This window comes from Fomitopsis serialis, assembly GCF_022376445.1.
Source record: "Fomitopsis serialis strain Sig1Antser10 chromosome Unknown B0H18scaffold_596, whole genome shotgun sequence".
Taxonomy (NCBI): domain Eukaryota; kingdom Fungi; phylum Basidiomycota; class Agaricomycetes; order Polyporales; family Fomitopsidaceae; genus Fomitopsis; species Fomitopsis serialis.
The window spans coordinates 1-20,889 of NW_025955556.1; the positions used below are offsets into that span (position 1 = coordinate 1).

At 58.3% G+C, this 20,889-nt stretch overlaps 3 protein-coding genes across 3 annotated transcripts; 2 read left to right on the plus strand and 1 right to left on the minus strand.

Annotated features, from left to right (window-relative positions):
* Positions 1-4,043: 4,043 nt before the first annotated feature.
* B0H18DRAFT_1074845 (putative serine esterase-domain-containing protein) lies at positions 4,044-6,123 on the plus strand (the record flags this gene model as incomplete). Its single annotated transcript, XM_048031236.1, has 9 exons — positions 4,044-4,083; positions 4,221-4,494; positions 4,518-4,657; positions 4,721-4,824; positions 4,874-5,036; positions 5,087-5,286; positions 5,353-5,503; positions 5,555-5,695; positions 5,725-6,123. The coding sequence occupies exons 2-9, from the start codon at positions 4,437-4,439 to the stop codon at positions 6,121-6,123; spliced, it is 1,356 nt and encodes a 451-aa protein (XP_047884375.1). The 5' UTR covers positions 4,044-4,083; positions 4,221-4,436.
* An 8,105-nt stretch (positions 6,124-14,228) lies between these two features.
* On the minus strand, positions 14,229-15,603 carry B0H18DRAFT_1131106 (uncharacterized protein; the record flags this gene model as incomplete). Its single annotated transcript, XM_048035501.1, has 2 exons — positions 14,229-14,474; positions 15,097-15,603. The coding sequence occupies 2 exons, from the start codon at positions 15,601-15,603 to the stop codon at positions 14,229-14,231; spliced, it is 753 nt and encodes a 250-aa protein (XP_047884376.1).
* An 819-nt stretch (positions 15,604-16,422) lies between these two features.
* Positions 16,423-18,584, plus strand: B0H18DRAFT_1074859 (putative serine esterase-domain-containing protein). Its single transcript, XM_048031237.1, has 7 exons — positions 16,423-16,462; positions 16,600-17,037; positions 17,101-17,204; positions 17,254-17,416; positions 17,467-17,666; positions 17,725-17,884; positions 17,936-18,584. Exons 2-7 carry the CDS (start codon positions 16,816-16,818, stop codon positions 18,503-18,505), a joined length of 1,419 nt encoding a protein of 472 aa, XP_047884377.1. The 5' UTR covers positions 16,423-16,462; positions 16,600-16,815; the 3' UTR covers positions 18,506-18,584.
* The last annotated feature ends 2,305 nt before the right edge of the window (positions 18,585-20,889 follow it).

Sequence of the window (20,889 nt, forward strand, 5' to 3'; positions counted from 1 at the left end):
CCGTGCACGATGAGGACGCGCGCTGAGCGTCCCGGAAAGGCGACGGCGACTTGGACGCTGTCATCGCGCTGACGAGGATCCCGGGCGAGCGAGGTATAAAGGCGCGAGCTGCGAACGCAGAGTGGCATCGGTAAGTCGCACTTTGAGTTGTGCAGATCGACGAGAGTACTGACTAGGGTTGCAGACGAACCACCGCGTGGGAGGATCTCTTGGCAGCGAGCCTGTGCGCAGCTTGTCGTGCAGGGTGACGGGTCGTCGTTGTCGTCGTTGTCGTCGTGCGTGACGGCCGGAGCTGGCAGGTAAGTTGCCTTGGCCTTGGCTGCGTCTTCGGAGATCACTGACGAAGGTCTGTTACAGAACTTCTTGGGCGTCGTTGACATGAAGAGCGTGTGCGTCGTGGGTCGCGAAGGCGCGGAGGACGGCTGTGTCGGTTGTTGCGGACGGATGAGGGCATGAGGTCGGAGTGACGTTGCAGTTGCGCTGGGTGTCTCGTCCGGAGACGAGCGCGACGCCGGGTGAGCATCCATGTGAGTGGAGCGTTTCGTGCGCGCTGGTGGAACAATCGGCGAGCTGCGAGCAAGTGAGGACCAGGGGAACTTTGGGCGCTTGTTTCGTGCGGGGTGCACAATGGCGCGTAGCGTAGTGTCCGGTGTCCGATGCGGATCGAGACTGCGTGGCATGAGTGCTATGTTGACAATGTGTCGTGCGACGTGGTTCGCGTGCGGATTGAACGACTGAGCAGTGGACGGGGAAGGCAGAAGTGAGTGGGAGCGGGATGGAGCCTGGACACGACGGAGCGCAGCGAGGCGTGATGAACTACGTGCATATGTCGTTACGGACAGTCGATGAGATGCATGAGAGGGTTGAATGACGTGCGCACAGAGGGGTGGAAACGTGTGCGGACGCTCGCCAGTAGGATTGCGGCGGACATCGCACAGAGCTCACGCGTGTGTTGCGGCGGGCGGAACGACGTGTAGGGCACGACACGCTGCCTAAGCGACCCCCAGGACGTTGTACGCGGTGCATTGGGGATAGCAAAGGGCAGGAGCAAGTCGGCGGTGGTGTCTGCGGGAAAGATGCTCATTGGTGAATGCGCGCTATACAAGGGGCGAGAGAAAAACTCACCTCTGAGCCAGAACGGCGAGAAAAGCGGGCACCGGCGGTGTCGATAGACGCGTCTCGAGCGCGCGCGTCAGGCGAGTGCAGCAGCAGGGAGCGGAGAGCAGAGAACGGGCGGGCAGAAGGGGCGGATGCTCGTGTACGCGCCGTCAAGGGCGCAAGAGGGATGGAGCCGTGTTTGGGGACGATGCGCCTATGAGTGAGAAACGGAGATCCCGCCGCAGAGCGCGGGGCGAGATGCTGGCAGACAGACGGGAGCAGAAGCAGAGCAGACGCAGCGCACAACGGAAACCGCGCAGGCGTGCGAGAGAGCAGTCGGGGAGGAGGAGGAGGAGGTAATTCCATTTAGTCACCCCAGCTAAGTACTACCTACGCAGATGCGCCAGTACATAGCTCGTGACGGCGTTCACCGATTAGATGACAGCCGTGTATCCGAGAGGCCCCCACTTGTCTACATCTAACCTACAGTACCCTACTCTCACTATCGCACGATTACAATTACAGTCATACATGCAGTATACCTTGGCCCTCTAGCTGCTAGGCTGGGCGGGCATCATGGGTAAAACCTGGCAGGAAAAAATACGCAAAAACCTCCAGGCGTCAGCGGCAGTCCCCCGCCACACTGACATAACTCCCCATGATCCAGGTGATGTATCTAGTGCTACAGCCGTCCTACATCGTGCGGAAGGCATGATTTGCCCCCAATGCATAGTGAGTGCAGGGAATCCGTGGGTTGGTTGTAAACCAATGGTGAACTCCAGTGGAGAACATGGGCTTCGAACAGGAAGCTGCGGTCATACAGTCGCACGCGGGCGGACAGTGGTAGCCCGCTCACTGTATTGAATACAAAGGTGACTGATACACACTGGGGATCAGTGGTAAGGGGACGGCCTAGTGGTGCTCATACTCCTCATGCAAGTACTGTGCTACGGCTGTCTCGAACGGTGCACACGTTCAATAGGTGCCATGAGGGTAGCATTTCCAATACATTCAGTGTACTTCTGCAGAAAAGTGCAGGTATTGGAACACCAGTAGCTGTTGCTAGGCATACCATAGACCCATGGGCCATGTAGCAGTCCCCGTCGCAGCCCGCACAGTGAAACTCAGCTCACACTGCCAAAGGAACCGAGCATTGTGCCACACTGCAATGAATTATGACAGTGTAACACATTGACCGGAGAACAACTTGAATGTTGTCACCTTGAAACACTCGTAATCATTGCCCACAGGCAGCATCACGAAAGGGTGGCATCACCATGCATGCTGCAAGGTGGTATCTGCCGAGCCAAAGCTACGAGGCGAGAATTCAGACTTGATAGGCTCACGCCGTCGACCACTCCCCGGCTACAAGATGGTATCGAGGAGCATTCGTGCTATGAGAAGGCATCACCAGCGCCGAGCAGACTGCTTCTAGGCGGCATCGTAGAGTAATAGCTACGAGACGGAGGATGTCCTGAGCAAGGCGGGGATGCCGACCGCACACTCACGAGCCGCATCGCTCGACAGCTGGATCATCATCGATGCAAGGGTGTTGCCCCCGAAACCCATCACCGAGCACTTTGCTTCGAGTCGGCATGGTTGAGATCCTCCGAGACAGTCGCCCTTGAGTTTTACACTGCGAGATGGCATCGCCGAGCCTTTCCGCTTCCAGGCCGCATCACCGAGCATAGGTCATTCGGGGGGGGGGGGGTGAGGAACGAGGTCACCCTCGGTGGCGGGGAACACCAGCAGACTGCTATAAAGCGGCGCCGAGCGTTTCCACGGCTGCATCGCCGAGCATAGGTCCTGCATGAGGATAGAGAACAACACCACCCTCGTTGTCGAGGAACACCAGCAGACTGCTACGAAGCGGCACCCAGCGTTTCCGCGGCTGCATCGCCGAGCATAGGTCGTGCATGTCCCAGAGACGATGATCCAGTAGACTGCTTCTAAGCAACACCAAGCGTTCCCGCGGCTGCCGCGCTGAGCATAGGTCGTGCATGACGAACATCATCGTCGTCGGCGTTGCCGGAGGCAACACCCAACGGCGGCATCACCTAACGGCGGCATCGCCAGACAGCGGCATCGCCGAGCATTGCAGCTTCAAGGCGGAATTGCGCAGCATCGTCGAGCAATTGCTTCCAAGGCATCGTCGAGCAATTGCTTCCAAGACGGCATCGTCGAGCATTGTTGCTTCCGAGACGGCATCGTCGAGCATTCAAGTTGCTTCTAGACGGCATCGCCGAGCATTTGCTTCGAGGCGGGTACAGAGCATGTAGATTCTCATCGAGCGAGTCTACATCAAGACGGCGTCACCGAGCAAATTTGCTACAGGACAGCAGCGTCGAGCGCCCTGCTTCCAGATGGCGGCAGGTCGTGCAGACAGGACACTTTCCCGATGTCGGTGATCCCCAGCAGACTGCTTCGAAGCGAGCATCGCTGAGCATAGGTCGTGCGGACAGGACATTTTACCAACGTTGGAGATCCCCAGCAGACCGCTTCAAAGCGAACGTCGCCGCCAGTGAGTGCGGCAATGAGAGACCAGCGGGTGGGCCGTGCGGTGCTGCCACAAGTGGGACTAGGTCCACGAAGGCTTCAGTCTAGGATGTGTCGATCCCTACAAGACGCAGATAAGCCCCCCAGACCCAACCGGTGAGCTACTCACAAGACTGCGACGCTCGCTCAGTAGCCGGCCTCCACTCGCTCGACACCATCCCGCGCTTTTAGCGCCGTCATCCGACCACACCGACATCCATCCATCCAGTCCCCGCTGCTGTCCAGCCCGTTGTTGAGCTTCCTCGACTGCCATTTGTCTTCAGCGCCGCGACATGTATCTGGTCGCGAGGTCGAGGAAGGGGAGTTGGAGTCGGGCGAAGGAGAGCGGTCCTGACGTACGCGCGGTCGCCGATGATCGATGACGCGCGGGCTCGCGACGATTTTGTACGATGAGTAGCTGGCCCTGTGCTGGAGGAAATCCAATCCAAGCTGCGCTGCGCCGCCGCTGCGGGTCTCTCCGTGATCGGTTCCTGGCTAGTGCCTCCTTCCATATCTGGGCTCGCAGGTCGCAAACGACTTTGTTCTATCAATGAGTAGCTGGCCCTGTGCTGCTGCCGCCCAACACATTGCGACGCTGGCCAGGACATCAAGCATCACATCGTCTGAAGGCCGTCTCGGGATCGCGCTGGCCTGTTGGATGCGCGCCAGTACGTTGTCCACAGCCCCGACGGGACGCGTCAGTGGCTTCCGCGCTGCCGCGCCTGCGTAAAACCATCCCACTGCGATGCCGGCCCCGCACACACCCTCCTATTCCCCCTCTCCGGCCTTAGACTCTCTTCCTCATGTCGTCTGAGAACGTCCATCTCCTAGTGCTGGTCCACGGTATGTGGGGCAACCCCAGTCATCTAGACAGCCTACGCAAGGGATCAAGGAACGCTACAGTCAGCCGGACTGCCCGAAAGGCCCAGACGGCGAGCAGCTGGAAGTGTTGCTCGCTGAAACGAACCAGGACGAGCACACATACGACGGCATCGACTGGGGAGGAGAGCGCGTAGCTGAGGAGGTAAGTCCTGGTCCGCAGTCCCGTCACTGGCTCTCCTGGTACAGAACTCACCCGCATACTCAGATCCTTGCTGCGGTTAAGCGACTGGAAGACACCGGGAAGAAAGTCACTCGCTTCTCCATGACGGGTTACAGTCTCGGCGGGCTGGTCTCTCGCTATGCGGTCGGGTGAGTATTCCGTCCGTGACGCAGGAGTGTGCGCTTACCTTGAATGTAGCATTCTCCACCAGCGAGGGTTCTTTGAGAACGTCGCCGCAGTGAACTTCAACACTGTCGCAACACCGCACATAGGACTGCCTAGATATCGCACCTTCATTTCCTCGGTCGCCTCTTTCCTGGGACCCACATTGCTCTCACGAACTGGAGAGCAGTTCTGGGCTGTGAGTCGCGATGTGGACTCAGTCCTTATGTCACTGACATGTGAGACCAGGTCGACAAGTGGTCACCGCGCGGACGGCCCCTCCTAGAGGTTATGGCGGATCCGGACCGTGTCTTCTACCAAGCACTCTGTCAATTCCAGCATTTGCGCATATACGCCAATGCTGTTCACGACCTGACTGTGCCGTACCCTTCGGCCGCCATAGAAGCGGACGACATATTTTACGAGCACATGACCAATGGCATAGACATGTAGGTAGCCCACGCGAGTGCATGTATCCAGCGGGCTCACCAGTATGTATCCCTGCAGAGAGCTAGACGAACAATACGCCCCTTTATCAAGTCGTACCATCTTCCCGACACTCCGCCACCACCACCCATCGTTCCAAAGCCCCTTACGCGGGAATGGTTCACCAACGTGCGACTGCCTTTACCGCCTGTTCTGCAATTCAAGTTCCCGTACAACATCGTGAGTCAGTCGTCGGATATGACGTTCTTTGGGTTCTTACACTTCCAACAGCTTGTCTTCGTCGCTCTCCCCTTCATCATGCCGCTCTTCCTCACGCTCGTGCTTACGCGCCTCACGCTTTCCATGCGCGCGTCTCGCCGGCGTCTGCGACTGCTCGAGAAGGAAGAGTCTTCTGTCGATCGCCTGATGCACGTCATCGCTAGCTCGAACGCAACATGGAGGACACCATGGCCGATATGCTCGACGGGCCCGCTTCCCCGGAACCACCTCTCGCAGAGGAATCCTCATACAGCTCCGCCCCACCGAAGGCCATCCTGGCCACGCCCGAAGGCGAGAGCTCTGCGCTGGAGAACGGGGAGAGGCCCGCGAAGGCGGAGCGCGTCGAGTCGGTGACGGTGTCGCACCCGAGCGGGCGGCCGCCGACGGTGCTGATGACGGACCTACAGCTGCGGCTGGTGCGGATGCTGAACACGCTGCCGCACCTCAAGAAGGAGATCGCGTTCATACACCCCGTCCAGAATGCACACGGGCCGATCATCTGTCGCGACCCGAAGCGTTTCCCGAGCCACAAGCTCGGCGAGGGCGTCGTGCGGCACTGGGCGGACCACTTCATCTTCTGAAGGCATGTTGGGTGTACGTCTCTGTTTGGCCTCTATGTACGCGGAAGTTCATTGGCTGCGACGAGCGTGCGAGCGTGGCGTGGGGGCGGGGCAGGGATCGTCGCACGGCGGGCGTGGGGAGTTTACGTTGCGGGGCGGGGATTGGCTGGAGGGCAAAAACGCGAAGATTTTTGCAAGTCCAAAACACACTTTTTTCGGCCATAGTTTCCCCTCCCCGCAGGGAGCTCGCGTGTTATCGGGTGTCAAACCTTTTCATGCCACACACAAACGGGTCCAGGTATGTACATGCTGACGAACAAAAAAAAAGAAGCCCCCCTTCCCTGCCTCACTCGCCCCTCCTCCTGCGAGATGGCATCCAGAGGTGCGTGTCCCTCGTCCTCAGTCGCCGTGTGTACATACAACGAGTCAATGTAATCAGTTACTCCCCACTCAGAGTCCCGGGTCGAGCCTGTGTAGACTCGTCAGCGAACACGGCATGCAAATGCGTGACAAGCAACTCACCAAGTTGGATGGCTCGTCGTGAGCGACTGCGAGGCCTATGACCTCACGCAGGTCGACGTAGATGGATGGATGTTGCCAGTGACGATCCCCTCGCTCGTGTGTCTCGACGTGCCGGTCGTCTCATTCTCGAACATGCAGTTAGTGCCGTCGCAATTTGAGCACGAACGTACACTCACCTGGACAGACCCTCGCAGATTGCACGTCACTGCTGTATCGCCAGTCCCGGCAGGTATCGGCGGCCTCCCTGATTGGCGAGTCAAGACGCAAGACGCTGCTCACCGCCCCGAGTCGCCCGCTCGCCAGACGGCGATCTATCTTCATTCGCGCGGGAGCGAATCATCTGGTGTTGGCCTACGAGGAGGGCGGCCCAAGGTGCAGCTCTGACGAACCGCTCGCCGAGCCGTGAGCGTGGGTTCCAACTCGGAGATGTCTAGCCCTCGACAGTGAGTGACGCAACAAGCACGAGGGAGGGCAGACTTACACGCACTGGGACGCCGCTCACCGGACGGCGATCCATATATACATCGCCGTTCGCGGGTGAGTGGACACATCATGTGACGACTGTCATGGGCCACAGCACCGACGCAGGACTCCTCGAAGCTTGAGATCACCGGCGTACAGGCAGCACTCGTGGGCTGCTTGCATCGGGACACGCCGACAGGCCTGTTGTGCACGTTGTGTCAGTCCTCTGAAGGGAGCAGCCGAGGTAGGCTGACGACGCACCTCGCACATGGCCCACGATGTCGCTCGCCGGACGTCGATATATATATACTTTGCCGTTCTGGACCTCGCGGACTGTAGTGAGTACCCATACCTACCATGTGTTGCCCTTGAGCGAGAAGCCTACCAAGGTACGAAGGACTTGTCGCCCTGACCTATACTCACGAACTCTGTAGACACCGACGTGTTGTGTCAACGAGATGGACAGCATCAATATTGGATCAATGACGCACCTCGCGCATGTCCCGAGACGTCGCTCACCGGACGGCGATCCATACATACATCGCCGTTCACGGGCGAGCGATGCGAGGGACCACAGCGCTGACGCATGACTTGTCAGAGCTTGAGGCATAGTGTGTCCGAGCATCGCTTGCGCGCTGCTCGCGCCGGCAAGCGACGTGCAGCATGATGCGATGGCGCACATGCTAGGCACAGCAGTCAATTAGTTGAACGGAGCATCAGTACTGGCTCGACGACATACCTCGCACACGGTCCGCGACGTCGGTCGCCGGAAGTCGATCCATACATACAATGCTGTTCCGCGTAGCACGAACGGCGAGCGCTACGGCCTCGCACGCACATACTGAAGGGTCTTCACTTTGCTTACCGGGAGAGGGATGTCAAGATATACATGTAGAGTATGTAGACACCTTCAGTACTACCGGTCTTCTTGATGACCTAGTAGGATCGCCTGCACCGAGCGTACCTGGTGAGTGATACGATACATTATGTTCAATAAGAACTTACTAGTCCAGCACGTCTAGGCGCAGAAAGGTACGAAGGACCTGTTGCCGTGACGTCCTCTCGTAAGCTCTGCACGACGCCAGGCGTCAATCTATTCATACACGATCGTCGTGCGTGACCCGAGCCGTCGTCGGTGGTAGTGCAGTCAGAAGAATCGAGCGATCGTACGCTGACGGGCTGCTCCTGTTGATAGATGGCCCGGGCCACGTCGCCCCGAGTTGCAGTAAGTACTAGTATTGTGGCAGCGGTGTCCCTAATTATCGTAACATTGATCAGTAGTCGCCACACACAGATATCACCATCCACGCACCATTGCCGAAGCCCTGCGCGCCAGAACACGATACGTACATACAGTCAGTACATGACCTGGCAGCCAGGGCGAGAACCAACAACTTTCGCGGTCGTGCGGATATCAAGGAGGAAGTTCGGCGGAAGCAATGCGCATCTGTGTGCAACCATAAACAATCATACAACACAGGCCGACTACGGCAGCATTCACTAACCTTACAGCGACACATTCCGTCGACCTTCAGTGTACTACTCGTCGACGGGCCGAACTTCCCATGTTCGATGATGGTGCGAGTCAATTCTTGACTTACCAGTGGAGGGTCATCAGCGCTTACATGTTGCTACCATATCGGGAAGGAACTCACGGGCATGCGTCTACGGTCCGACTGAACACCTACAAGGCTGTTGTAGACTCGGACGTGATAACATTGTGATAACACGTACGTACACTGTGCAATTGATCAGTGTAAGTCATAAGCTACACAAATCATGTGTTGAAAGATGGGCTCACTGTCTATAGGGCCGACCCGGAGCAACTGCGGATGTGAGCGATTGCGGTGGTGGCTGCGGCAGTGGCGTGGATGGGGAGAGCGATGTTGACCAGTTAAGCGATAGCTGAAAGATGGTGTGCTGACCAGTTTCTCGGCGGAGGTAGAGGGGAGGAGCATAAGGAGGGCAGAAATGGTGAGTCCCGTCTTGTTGTCAGCCAGCCTTTATACTGCCTGGACTGTTTGAATGATAGCCTGTCAAAATGATCACAATGCTCGTCTCCGAACAATGTTGCCACAAGTGCACGCCGCGCGCTCAGCATCCCATCGGGCACCATGCACCTGTCTCAAGTCAGTCATCAGTATTTCGGAACCTTAACACGACACATCTTTGAATTCGGAGCCCACATTGAGACTCAGAGGAGACCTGAACTGACAGTATGGAGTAGTGCTCTGGATATGTATCATACCTGAGTTCAGAGGTGTGATCCCTAGTACACATGGCTGAGCTGAGGTGTTTTCAGAGTATACTCCACAGATACTGGAGCTTGCCATTTCTTCAAGCTGCCGAAGCGGAACCGATACTTACCCGATTGAGCCTCAATCCATTATACTCACTGACAGCATTTCCGACAGCCAGCGGTCACAAGTACAGTAGGCACTTTGACCGAGTCTCACGGAGAAAATGAAATAACGTACTCACCATTCTCTTATGACAGATTCCGTGACACCAAGATCTACATCATACTACATGTCAGTCGAGCATAACAAATCACAGCTGACGTCGGAACAGTACCATATATTACCCTTTTTGGGTATGCGAATAGTGCGTCGTTGATCTACGAGAGCATCAATGAAGTGGTAAGCATTAGTTACATACATGCTACTAGCATCTATAATCTATAGTCTTATATGACACGTACAGTACTAGGATTACTCACCTATGCTATTGGGACATGACTCCGTGACCGAGTTCGGGTCAGTGGAGCGTTGCCGCATCGCCGTTCAAACGTTCGGGATACTACATACATGCCCGAGTCGACCTACGGAAATACCAGACAGTCAGTATCCTGTGACTGCTATCGCAATTTCAAGAGTGCATGCAATAATGAAGACTTCATCGATGTCTTGCAGGGGGCAGTTCGACGAATTGTTAGCGTGTAGTACTATAGTACTAGTACTTCGGCTGAGATACTTGCTCACAGTCATGATTGAGCATCTAGGTCTACCGCACATGCGCGTTATTGGACATCGTCCACAGCTCGGGTTGCAGGCGGTAGTGAACGAGCCTGAGATGAGCACAGCAGGAGTGAAGGCGCGGTCACGGCACTGAGACCGAGAGTGGTCCGCGTCACCTTCAATTTCAGCCACAACTACGCTCTGTCCCAACTCCGTCCCGTTCATCCACCTACTGCGCGCTGGCTCTACCTTTCACGGTATGTATGCACTTGAAAAAACTTGGGCTCGTTACTCTGTCAGCTAGACAAGCTGGCCGCAGCCCCTACCGCATTCTCTACGGACGGCACGTATTCTTTAAGCTGGCGATGTTCGACCACTGCAAATGGATCGTCCGAAAATCCATCTGCTCGCTTGGACTCCGTCGCGATTCTTGCGCTGCACCACGAAACTTGGAACATGCTAAGGTGCTTACCTCTGTGACAACCAAGCTGTATGCGCACAGTCGGAAGTGTGGGCTTCCGACTCGGTTCCTCACAGGCACTCCCCGTGTTCTACGTCGCACGTTCTCGTTGTCGCTGGACTCGACAGATTCTGTCAAACGAGCTACGATCGAATGACCTGCTTATCGGGGGACACATAGCAGATGGGGGCCCTGACCGTGGTCACAATATCGGTGAGTCTATGCACTTGTCACGCCTACAAATGCGCAGAACCGCGCTTCATCTCAACACGCGCCGCACATACGGCCTTGATAGGTCAAAAGGAGGACTCACGGCACCGGCCGTGTGGTCGTAATGCATCCTCCGATGTCTTCCTGGCATGGGCGAGAGTCGTCAGAGAGGGGGGATTGGTCTTCCGTCCGTGGCGTTTGCGCGTCCCGGAGTGGTACACTCGGTTGTGGCGCCGCCGCATGCGAGCTTTCATACATTCTACACGTCGATCTGGGGCGCCTGAGTACTTCGTCGTTGTACGATCTCGATCTCGAGCTCGGTTGACGGACGTCCCACCGTCTTCCGCCGCCGAGTCTGCTGTAATATTGACGCGAGTACCCGCCCCGGATACTGGGTTGGATTCACGAGTCGATACGGCACCTGGTCTGAGTCCCTGGACGGCTGGCCGATTCGCTGTGCGAGCGCTGCCGTCTCGCGGGCCACAATGGCGTGTTATGCCAGGAAGCTTGCCATGATGGCCGATACCATCTGTGGGGCGCAATCTCAAATGATCCCGCTGCTCGCCTCTCGTGACTGTCTCGGGTGGTTACTCGTTTCTTGTCAAAAGCGAAAGAGTCGAGACGAGGCACTCAGCATATTCACTCCGACCTCGATGATTCAAGCCGAGATCTTGACATTTGCTGACGGGTGAGCTGCTGCTGATCGCAAACAGAAGGTGCGCGCACAATCACCCTACTGCGGGCCTAGTGACGTCTGGGGAGTTGATGCTCGCGACAGGCTAGGTCTGTTTCGCCGGGAGCTATTCGCATCTGCTCTCAGTACAGAACATGGCTTCAAACCACAACGTGGTGCCTGCGCTGTACGTTCAACGGGTTTGTCTCATTCTGTCTTCATACGGTTTCTTCGCTACTGGCTCGAGCATCGCCGCTTGATGGTGAGTGTTGTATTTCGCCCGTGTGGCGATCTCGATCGCCGACCCTGCGGCCGGTCAGGGCGGGCGGGTGCAGTCATGGAAGATGCATCACCGCCCTGTCAGTGCTGCATGTACGGTCATCGGGGCCGTACAGCGTTCGACTGACCCAGACCCTGACGTCTACTTTCTGCGGACGGATCACAGATCCAGGGCCCGAGGGCCAACCTCGTATGGCAGCGGACTGTCCGTTGTTCGGTCCGTGTTTCCTGCAGATCCTCCGATCGATGAGAAAGGGCCCGGTGCGTGAGGGAGATACAGTGAGAGAGTCAGACTCACCGGCGAGCAACCGACAACTGTGTTGTCGAAGGTATCTGATGTCATGCCCGGGTCGTAGACGGTCCACGAATGAATCTCTGCTATGTGGTACGAGTTTTGACCGCGACTTGTGCCCCCAGGTATCTCGCTGGGTCGCTGGGTCACGCACTGGTAAGTAGGCAGAACGGGACAGCGAGTCTTGGATCTACAAGACCGCGCTGTACAGTCCCGACGCAGGGTTCACACATTGGGCGGTGACGAAGCAGCTGTGAGTGCGAACGACTTGCCCACGCACTGGCTACTTGCCGCATTACCTAGTAGCTCTCCTGCGTCCGCAAATCGAGCATTGACTCGCATCGGAATTCAAGGGGACTGTCAGACGGTACATTGTACTCGTCGACGACGCAGCCATAGCCACGAAGACCCTGTGCGACAGCATGCATTCCGACGAGGAAGCGTGATTCAGAGCAATGAGTCGAGATGACCAGTCACGGCGGATGACGGCGTGCAACTGGGCTCGAGTGAAACGTTGAAGGCCAAATTCGTTGTGAGCAACCGGAACGAAACGAGGCACGGAAGGGTCATGCGCCCGGGAGTCGTGAAGAAGCATTATGCTCATTCCTGGATGTGTATGAGCACGACAGGTGAGTGTCGGCATACATGACCTTCTCTGCGCTCACGACACGACACGACACGACACGGCACGGGCTCGCATTCGTCGCTGTACAAGCAATTCAGTGGCAACCTCAAGCAGTTCCGCCTCTGCGCGGGCTTCAAGCAATGGCTACGTCAATAGCCGGGTACACTATATCACTGGAGAGTGTTCCCTTCTTTGTACAAACCTGGCCGTGTCTCGCCGTGCTGATAATTGTACTCAGCTCGGTCGGCAACACACAGGCAACCTGCTGAGCGATACCTTGCAAGCGGGGATACGCGGAACGAGTGAACGGCGACATACGCCTGCCTGACCGGACTGCGCAGGCTACTGCTGTACTAACTGTCGACCGAACGTCCTCCCTCTGCCTACTTCTGTGTTTCATTCAGCATCTCTGTCACATTCAATGACCCTGCCAGGGCCGGCCTCCATGCAAGCTCGCTATTCTGCGTGTTCCGACGCACCGGCTCGCAAACTGGAGGACTCGGAGGTTTTGTGAGTGCCGATAGTCAAGCCGATTCGCGTCGTCACCGCATCGCACGTCCGTCGCTCGCCTTGGAAACTCTGCCAGTGCCGGACTGCATGGTGGTGAGTCGCCGCTGTGAGCTCTACCAGTTCGTCACTCGTCACCTCGGTCTCCCTCGCAAGATTCTCCTCGTCGTCTAGCCGTATCGATCCCTGTCGGTCCGCGAATTTCTCGTGCATATGGAACGAGTATCCGGGCTGTTAAGATTCGGCGCCGTCAAGTGAGCATTCTCACATTCGGAACTATGCCCAGCATTTCCGGGGCTTGTGGATTGGGATCGCAGGTGCGCTGTTTCGTCCGTCGACCTCGGTCTGTTGCAGGCAGCAAACACGACGCTGACCGACGAACACGGGACGAACACGGACGGTAGCTTAACGAGGGGCGTAGGAAGTGCTCAGGGCAGACGGTGGAGTGACGTGGATACGAGGTGCGTCGTTGCTTCTGGACCCTAGGACTCATCCCGACGCTTGCCCCTGGACACGGATGGAGTGGTCTTTGTGTCTCTGTTGTGTGCCCCCGAACGACCCGTGGCCGGCTCCGCTACCTAGGGATATCGCACGAGGGCAATCCGGGTGTAATCACTACGCGAAGTTGGGAGGATTCGTGTTCGTCCTTCACGCACACATATCGCCCCGCCATGTCAATAGCAGTATAGTGTTCAATGAATCTATTCATCGCAACTACACTATGTACATCGCCTCCATACCTACGCAGGGCAGTAACCGAGGGAGCGATGCGCCATCGTACCCGTCGTGTACGCAACGAAGGTGCTCGCTCCGCGGAGCCTCCAACCATCGCACGGGCACTTCCGCAAGTGTCTATGCACGTCGATGCCGACGTCGAGAGACGTCCATCGTGGCATGCCCGCCGGCACTCATCACACCACCCAGCGAGGCCGTGCACCCGCCCCCATTGCTCACCGCCGTCCCGAGCGCTCCGCTCACTGCCCGCGTCGTGACGAAGCTGTTCCCCGCTCCCCGCTCCCTCGCCGTCCATTCCCCTGAGCGAGCAAGTATCCGGAACCTCATCATGACGGCACCCACTCACCGTTCCCCGCCGCGAACCCGGAATGCCATCCGCGGCGCACACAGACGCGAGAAGCACGTCAGACGGTAATGGAGGACGTCCGCACCGTCTCGTACGAGATCCCCAGCGCGTCCCAACCGCGTCCTCCCGGCGTAGCCCGAGACGCGCCGTAACCGAGGCAGGCTCGACGGAAAGGCTCGTCCGCGTCGTTCGCAGTGGTCAGTGCGCAGAGTGACTCGATGGCAGCACCCGACATCCGAGGGGGGGCATGCGTTCTCTGCCCGCCCAGGAACGTTCGCGGCTGCTCGGGAGGAACATTCACGGCCTGCGTCCGATCAGCGCGCGGGTGCATCCATCGCGCCTCACGTCTGGTAGTCTGGATCGAGTCCGTGCATGCATCTGCCTGTGTCTGTGGCGCTGACGCAGCGTTCGCAGCGACGCCAGGCGCATCGCCGCCTCGCTTCCGCAGACACGGTGCACGATCTGAGCCCGAGCAGCGCAGGCGGCGGGGGCCGGGATGGGCTGCTTGCCGTCGTAAAGACAGAGGCCGCGGGTGAGCGAGGTGCAAGGGCGACGGGCTGCGGCCGCAGAGTGGCCCATCGGTGAGTCGTACACTGTGCGATCAGTGCCGGGTGACGGGAGTACGAGCAGGACGCACTTACGGCGTGGGCCATGCCAGACGAGCGAGTCCATGCATGCGTCCGAGATGCTGACAGCGCTGGCATCCATGCCAGACGCGCCGCCACGTCGCGGCTCCCGTCGCTTCCGCGGACACCGTGCACGATGAGGACGCGCGCTGAGCGTCCCGGAAAGGCGACGGCGACTTGGACGCTGTCATCGCGCTGACGAGGATCCCGGGCGAGCGAGGTATAAAGGCGCGAGCTGCGAACGCAGAGTGGCATCGGTAAGTCGCACTTTGAGTTGTGCAGATCGACGAGAGTACTGACTAGGGTTGCAGACGAACCACCGCGTGGGAGGATCTCTTGGCAGCGAGCCTGTGCGCAGCTTGTCGTGCAGGGTGACGGGTCGTCGTTGTCGTCGTTGTCGTCGTGCGTGACGGCCGGAGCTGGCAGGTAAGTTGCCTTGGCCTTGGCTGCGTCTTCGGAGATCACTGACGAAGGTCTGTTACAGAACTTCTTGGGCGTCGTTGACGTGAAGAGCGTGTGCGTCGTGGGTCGCGAAGGCGCGGAGGACGGCTGTGTCGGTTGTTGCGGACGGATGAGGGCATGAGGTCGGAGTGACGTTGCAGTTGCGCTGGGTGTCTCGTCCGGAGACGAGCGCGACGCCGGGTGAGCATCCATGTGAGTGGAGCGTTTCGTGCGCGCTGGTGGAACAATCGGCGAGCTGCGAGCAAGTGAGGACCAGGGGAACTTTGGGCGCTTGTTTCGTGCGGGGTGCACAATGGCGCGTAGCGTAGTGTCCGGTGTCCGATGCGGATCGAGACTGCGTGGCATGAGTGCTATGTTGACAATGTGTCGTGCGACGTGGTTCGCGTGCGGATTGAACGACTGAGCAGTGGACGGGGAAGGCAGAAGTGAGTGGGAGCGGGATGGAGCCTGGACACGACGGAGCGCAGCGAGGCGTGATGAACTACGTGCATATGTCGTTACGGACAGTCGATGAGATGCATGAGAGGGTTGAATGACGTGCGCACAGAGGGGTGGAAACGTGTGCGGACGCTCGCCAGTAGGATTGCGGCGGACATCGCACAGAGCTCACGCGTGTGTTGCGGCGGGCGGAACGACGTGTAGGGCACGACACGCTGCCTAAGCGACCCCAGGACGTTGTACGCGGTGCATTGGGGATAGCAAAGGGCAGGAGCAAGTCGGCGGTGGTGTCTGCGGGAAAGATGCTCATTGGTGAATGCGCGCTATACAAGGGGCGAGAGAAAAACTCACCTCTGAGCCAGAACGGCGAGAAAAGCGGGCACCGGCGGTGTCGATAGACGCGTCTCGAGCGCGCGCGTCAGGCGAGTGCAGCAGCAGGGAGCGGAGAGCAGAGCACGGGCGGGCAGAAGGGGCGGATGCTCGTGTACGCGCCGTCAAGGGCGCAAGAGGGATGGAGCCGTGTTTGGGGACGATGCGCCTATGAGTGAGAAACGGAGATCCCGCCGCAGAGCGCGGGGCGAGATGCTGGCAGACAGACGGGAGCAGAAGCAGAGCAGACGCAGCGCACAACGGAAACCGCGCAGGCGTGCGAGAGAGCAGTCGGGGAGTGACGTACGCGCGGTCGCCGATGATCGATGACGCGCGGGCTCGCGACGATTTTGTACGATGAGTAGCTGGCCCTGTGCTGGAGGAAATCCAATCCAAGCTGCGCTGCGCCGCCGCTGCGGGTCTCTCCGTGATCGGTTCCTGGCTAGTGCCTCCTTCCATATCTGGGCTCGCAGGTCGCAAACGACTTTGTTCTATCAATGAGTAGCTGGCCCTGTGCTGCTGCCGCCCAACACATTGCGACGCTGGCCAGGACATCAAGCATCACATCGTCTGAAGGCCGTCTCGGGATCGCGCTGGCCTGTTGGATGCGCGCCAGTACGTTGTCCACAGCCCCGACGGGACGCGTCAGTGGCTTCCGCGCTGCCGCGCCTGCGTAAAACCATCCCACTGCGATGCCGGCCCCGCACACACCCTCCTATTCCCCCTCTCCGGCCTTAGACTCTCTTCCTCATGTCGTCTGAGACCGTCCATCTCCTAGTGCTGGTCCACGGTATGTGGGGCAACCCCAGTCATCTAGACAGCCTACGCAAAGGGATCAAGGAACGCTACAGCCAGCCGGACTGCCCGAAAGGTCCAGATGGCGAGCAGCTGGAAGTGTTGCTTGCTGAAACGAACCAAGACGAGCACACATACGACGGTGTCGACTGGGGAGGAGAGCGCGTAGCTGAGGAGGTAAGTCCTGGTCCGCAGTCCCGTCACTGGCTCTCCTGGCACAGAACTCACCCGCATACTCAGATCCTTGCTGCGGTTAAGCGACTGGAAGACACCGGGAAGAAAGTCACTCGCTTCTCCATGACGGGTTACAGTCTCGGCGGGCTGGTCTCTCGCTATGCGGTCGGGTGAGTATTCCGTCCGTGACGCAGGAGTGTGCGCTTACCTTGAATGTAGCATTCTCCACCAGCGAGGGTTCTTTGAGAACGTCGCCGCAGTGAACTTCAACACTGTCGCAACACCGCACATAGGACTGCCTAGATATCGCACCTTCATTTCCTCGGTCGCCTCTTTCCTGGGACCCACATTGCTCTCACGAACTGGAGAGCAGTTCTGGGCTGTGAGTCGCGATGTGGACTCAGTCCTTATGTCACTGACATGTGAGACCAGGTCGACAAGTGGTCACCGCGCGGACGGCCCCTCCTAGAGGTTATGGCGGATCCGGACCGTGTCTTCTACCAAGCACTCTGTCAATTCCAGCATTTGCGCATATACGCCAATGCTGTTCACGACCTGACTGTGCCGTACCCTTCGGCCGCCATAGAAGCGGACGACATATTTTACGAGCACATGACCAATGGCATAGACATGTAGGTAGCCCACGCGAGTGCATGTATCCAGCGGGCTCACCAGTATGTATCCCTACAGAGAGCTAGACGAACAATACGCCCCTTTAATCAAGTCGTACCATCTTCCCGACACTCCGCCACCACCACCCATCGTTCCAAAGCCCCTTACGCGGGAATGGTTCACCAACGTGCGACTGCCTTTACCGCCTGTTCTGCAATTCAAGTTCCCGTACAACATCGTGAGTCAGTCGTCGGATATGACGTTCTTTGGGTTCTTACACTTCCAACAGCTTGTCTTCGTCGCTCTCCCCTTCATCATGCCGCTCTTCCTCACGCTCGTGCTTACGCGCCTCACGCTTTCCATGCGCGCGTCTCGCCGGCGTCTGCGACTGCTCGAGAAGGAAGAGTCTTCTGTCGATCGCCTGATGCACGTCATCGCTAAGCTCGAACGCAACATGGAGGACACCATGGCCGATATGCTCGACGGGCCCGCTTCCCCGGAACCACCTCTCGCAGAGGAATCCTCATACAGCTCCGCCCCACCGAAGGCCATCCTGGCCACGCCCGAAGGCGAGAGCTCTGCGCTGGAGAACGGGGAGAGGCCCGCGAAGGCGGAGCGCGTCGAGTCGGTGACGGTGTCGCACCCGAGCGGGCGGCCGCCGACGGTGCTGATGACGGACCTACAGCTGCGGCTGGTGCGGATGCTGAACACGCTGCCGCACCTCAAGAAGGAGATCGCGTTCATACACCCCGTCCAGAACGCACACGGGCCGATCATCTGTCGCGACCCGAAGCGGTTCCCGAGCCACAAGCTCGGCGAGGGCGTCGTGCGGCACTGGGCGGACCACTTCATCTTCTGAAGGCATGTTGGGTGTACGTCTCTGTTTGGCCTCTATGTACGCGGAAGTTCATTGGCTGCGACGAGCGTGCGAGCGTGGCGTGGGGGCGGGGCAGGGATCGTCGCACGGCGGGCGTGGGGAGTTTACGTTGCGGGGCGGGGATTGGCTGGAGGGCAAAAACGCGAAGATTTTTGCAAGTCCAAAACACACTTTTTTCGGCCATAGTTTCCCCTCCCCGCAGGGAGCTCGCGTGTTATCGGGTGTCAAACCTTTTCATGCCACACACAAACGGGTCCAGGTATGTACATGCTGACGAACAAAAAAAAAGAAGCCCCCCTTCCCTGCCTCACTCGCCCCTCCTCCTACGGGATGGCATCCAGAGGTGCGTGTCCCTCGTCCTCAGTCGCCGTGTGTACATACAACGAGTCAATGTAATCAGTTACTCCCCACTCAGAGTCCCGGGTCGAGCCTGTGTAGACTCGTCAGCGAACACGGCATGCAAATGCGTGACAAGCAACTCACCAAGTTGGATGGCTCGTCGTGAGCGACTGCGAGGCCTATGACCTCACGCAGGTCGACGTAGATGGATGGATGTTGCCAGTGACGATCCCCTCGCTCGTGTGTCTCGACGTGCCGGTCGTCTCATTCTCGAACATGCAGTTAGTGCCGTCGCAATTTGAGCACGAACGTACACTCACCTGGACAGACCCTCGCAGATTGCACGTCACTGCTGTATCGCCAGTCCCGGCAGGTATCGGCGGCCTCCCTGATTAGCGAGTCAAGACGCAAGACGCTGCTCACCGCCCCGAGTCGCCCGCTCGCCAGACGGCGATCTATCTTCATTCGCGCGGGAGCGAATCATCTGGTGTTGGCCTACGAGGAGGGCGGCCCAAGGTGCAGCTCTGACGAACCGCTCGCCGAGCCGTGAGCGTGGGTTCCAACTCGGAGATGTCTAGCCCTCGACAGTGAGTGACGCAACAAGCACGAGGGAGGGCAGACTTACACGCACTGGGACGCCGCTCACCGGACGGCGATCCATATATACATCGCCGTTCGCGGGTGAGTGGACACATCATGTGACGACTGTCATGGGCCACAGCACCGACGCAGGACTCCTCGAAGCTTGAGATCACCGGCGTACAGGCAGCACTCGTGGGCTGCTTGCATCGGGACACGCCGACAGGCCTGTTGTGCACGTTGTGTCAGTCCTCTGAAGGGAGCAGCCGAGGTAGGCTGACGACGCACCTCGCACATGGCCCACGATGTCGCTCGCCGGACGTCGATATATATATACTTTGCCGTTCTGGACCTCGCGGACTGTAGTGAGTACCCATACCTACCATGTGTTGCCCTTGAGCGAGAAGCCTACCAAGGTACGAAGGACTTGTCGCCCTGACCTATACTCACGAACTCTGTAGACACCGACGTGTTGTGTCAACGAGATGGACAGCATCAATATTGGATCAATGACGCACCTCGCGCATGTCCCGAGACGTCGCTCACCGGACGGCGATCCATACATACATCGCCGTTCACGGGCGAGCGATGCGAGGGACCACAGCGCTGACGCATGACTTGTCAGAGCTTGAGGCATAGTGTGTCCGAGCATCGCTTGCGCGCTGCTCGCGCCGGCAAGCGACGTGCAGCATGATGCGATGGCGCACATGCTAGGCACAGCAGTCAATTAGTTGAACGGAGCATCAGTACTGGCTCGACGACATACCTCGCACACGGTCCGCGACGTCGGTCGCCGGAAGTCGATCCATACATACAATGCTGTTCCGCGTAGCACGAACGGCGAGCGCTACGGCCTCGCACGCACATACTGAAGGGTCTTCACTTTGCTTACCGGGAGAGGGATGTCAAGATATACATGTAGAGTATGTAGACACCTTCAGTACTACCGGTCTTCTTGATGACCTAGTAGGATCGCCTGCACCGAGCGTACCTGGTGAGTGATACGATACATTATGTTCAATAAGAACTTACTAGTCCAGCACGTCTAGGCGCAGAAAGGTACGAAGGACCTGTTGCCGTGACGTCCTCTCGTAAGCTCTGCACGACGCCAGGCGTCAATCTATTCATACACGATCGTCGTGCGTGACCCGAGCCGTCGTCGGTGGTAGTGCAGTCAGAAGAATCGAGCGATCGTACGCTGACGGGCTGCTCCTGTTGATAGATGGCCCGGGCCACGTCGCCCCGAGTTGCAGTAAGTACTAGTATTGTGGCAGCGGTGTCCCTAATTATCGTAACATTGATCAGTAGTCGCCACACACAGATATCACCATCCACGCACCATTGCCGAAGCCCTGCGCGCCAGAACACGATACGTACATACAGTCAGTACATGACCTGGCAGCCAGGGCGAGAACCAACAACTTTCGCGGTCGTGCGGATATCAAGGA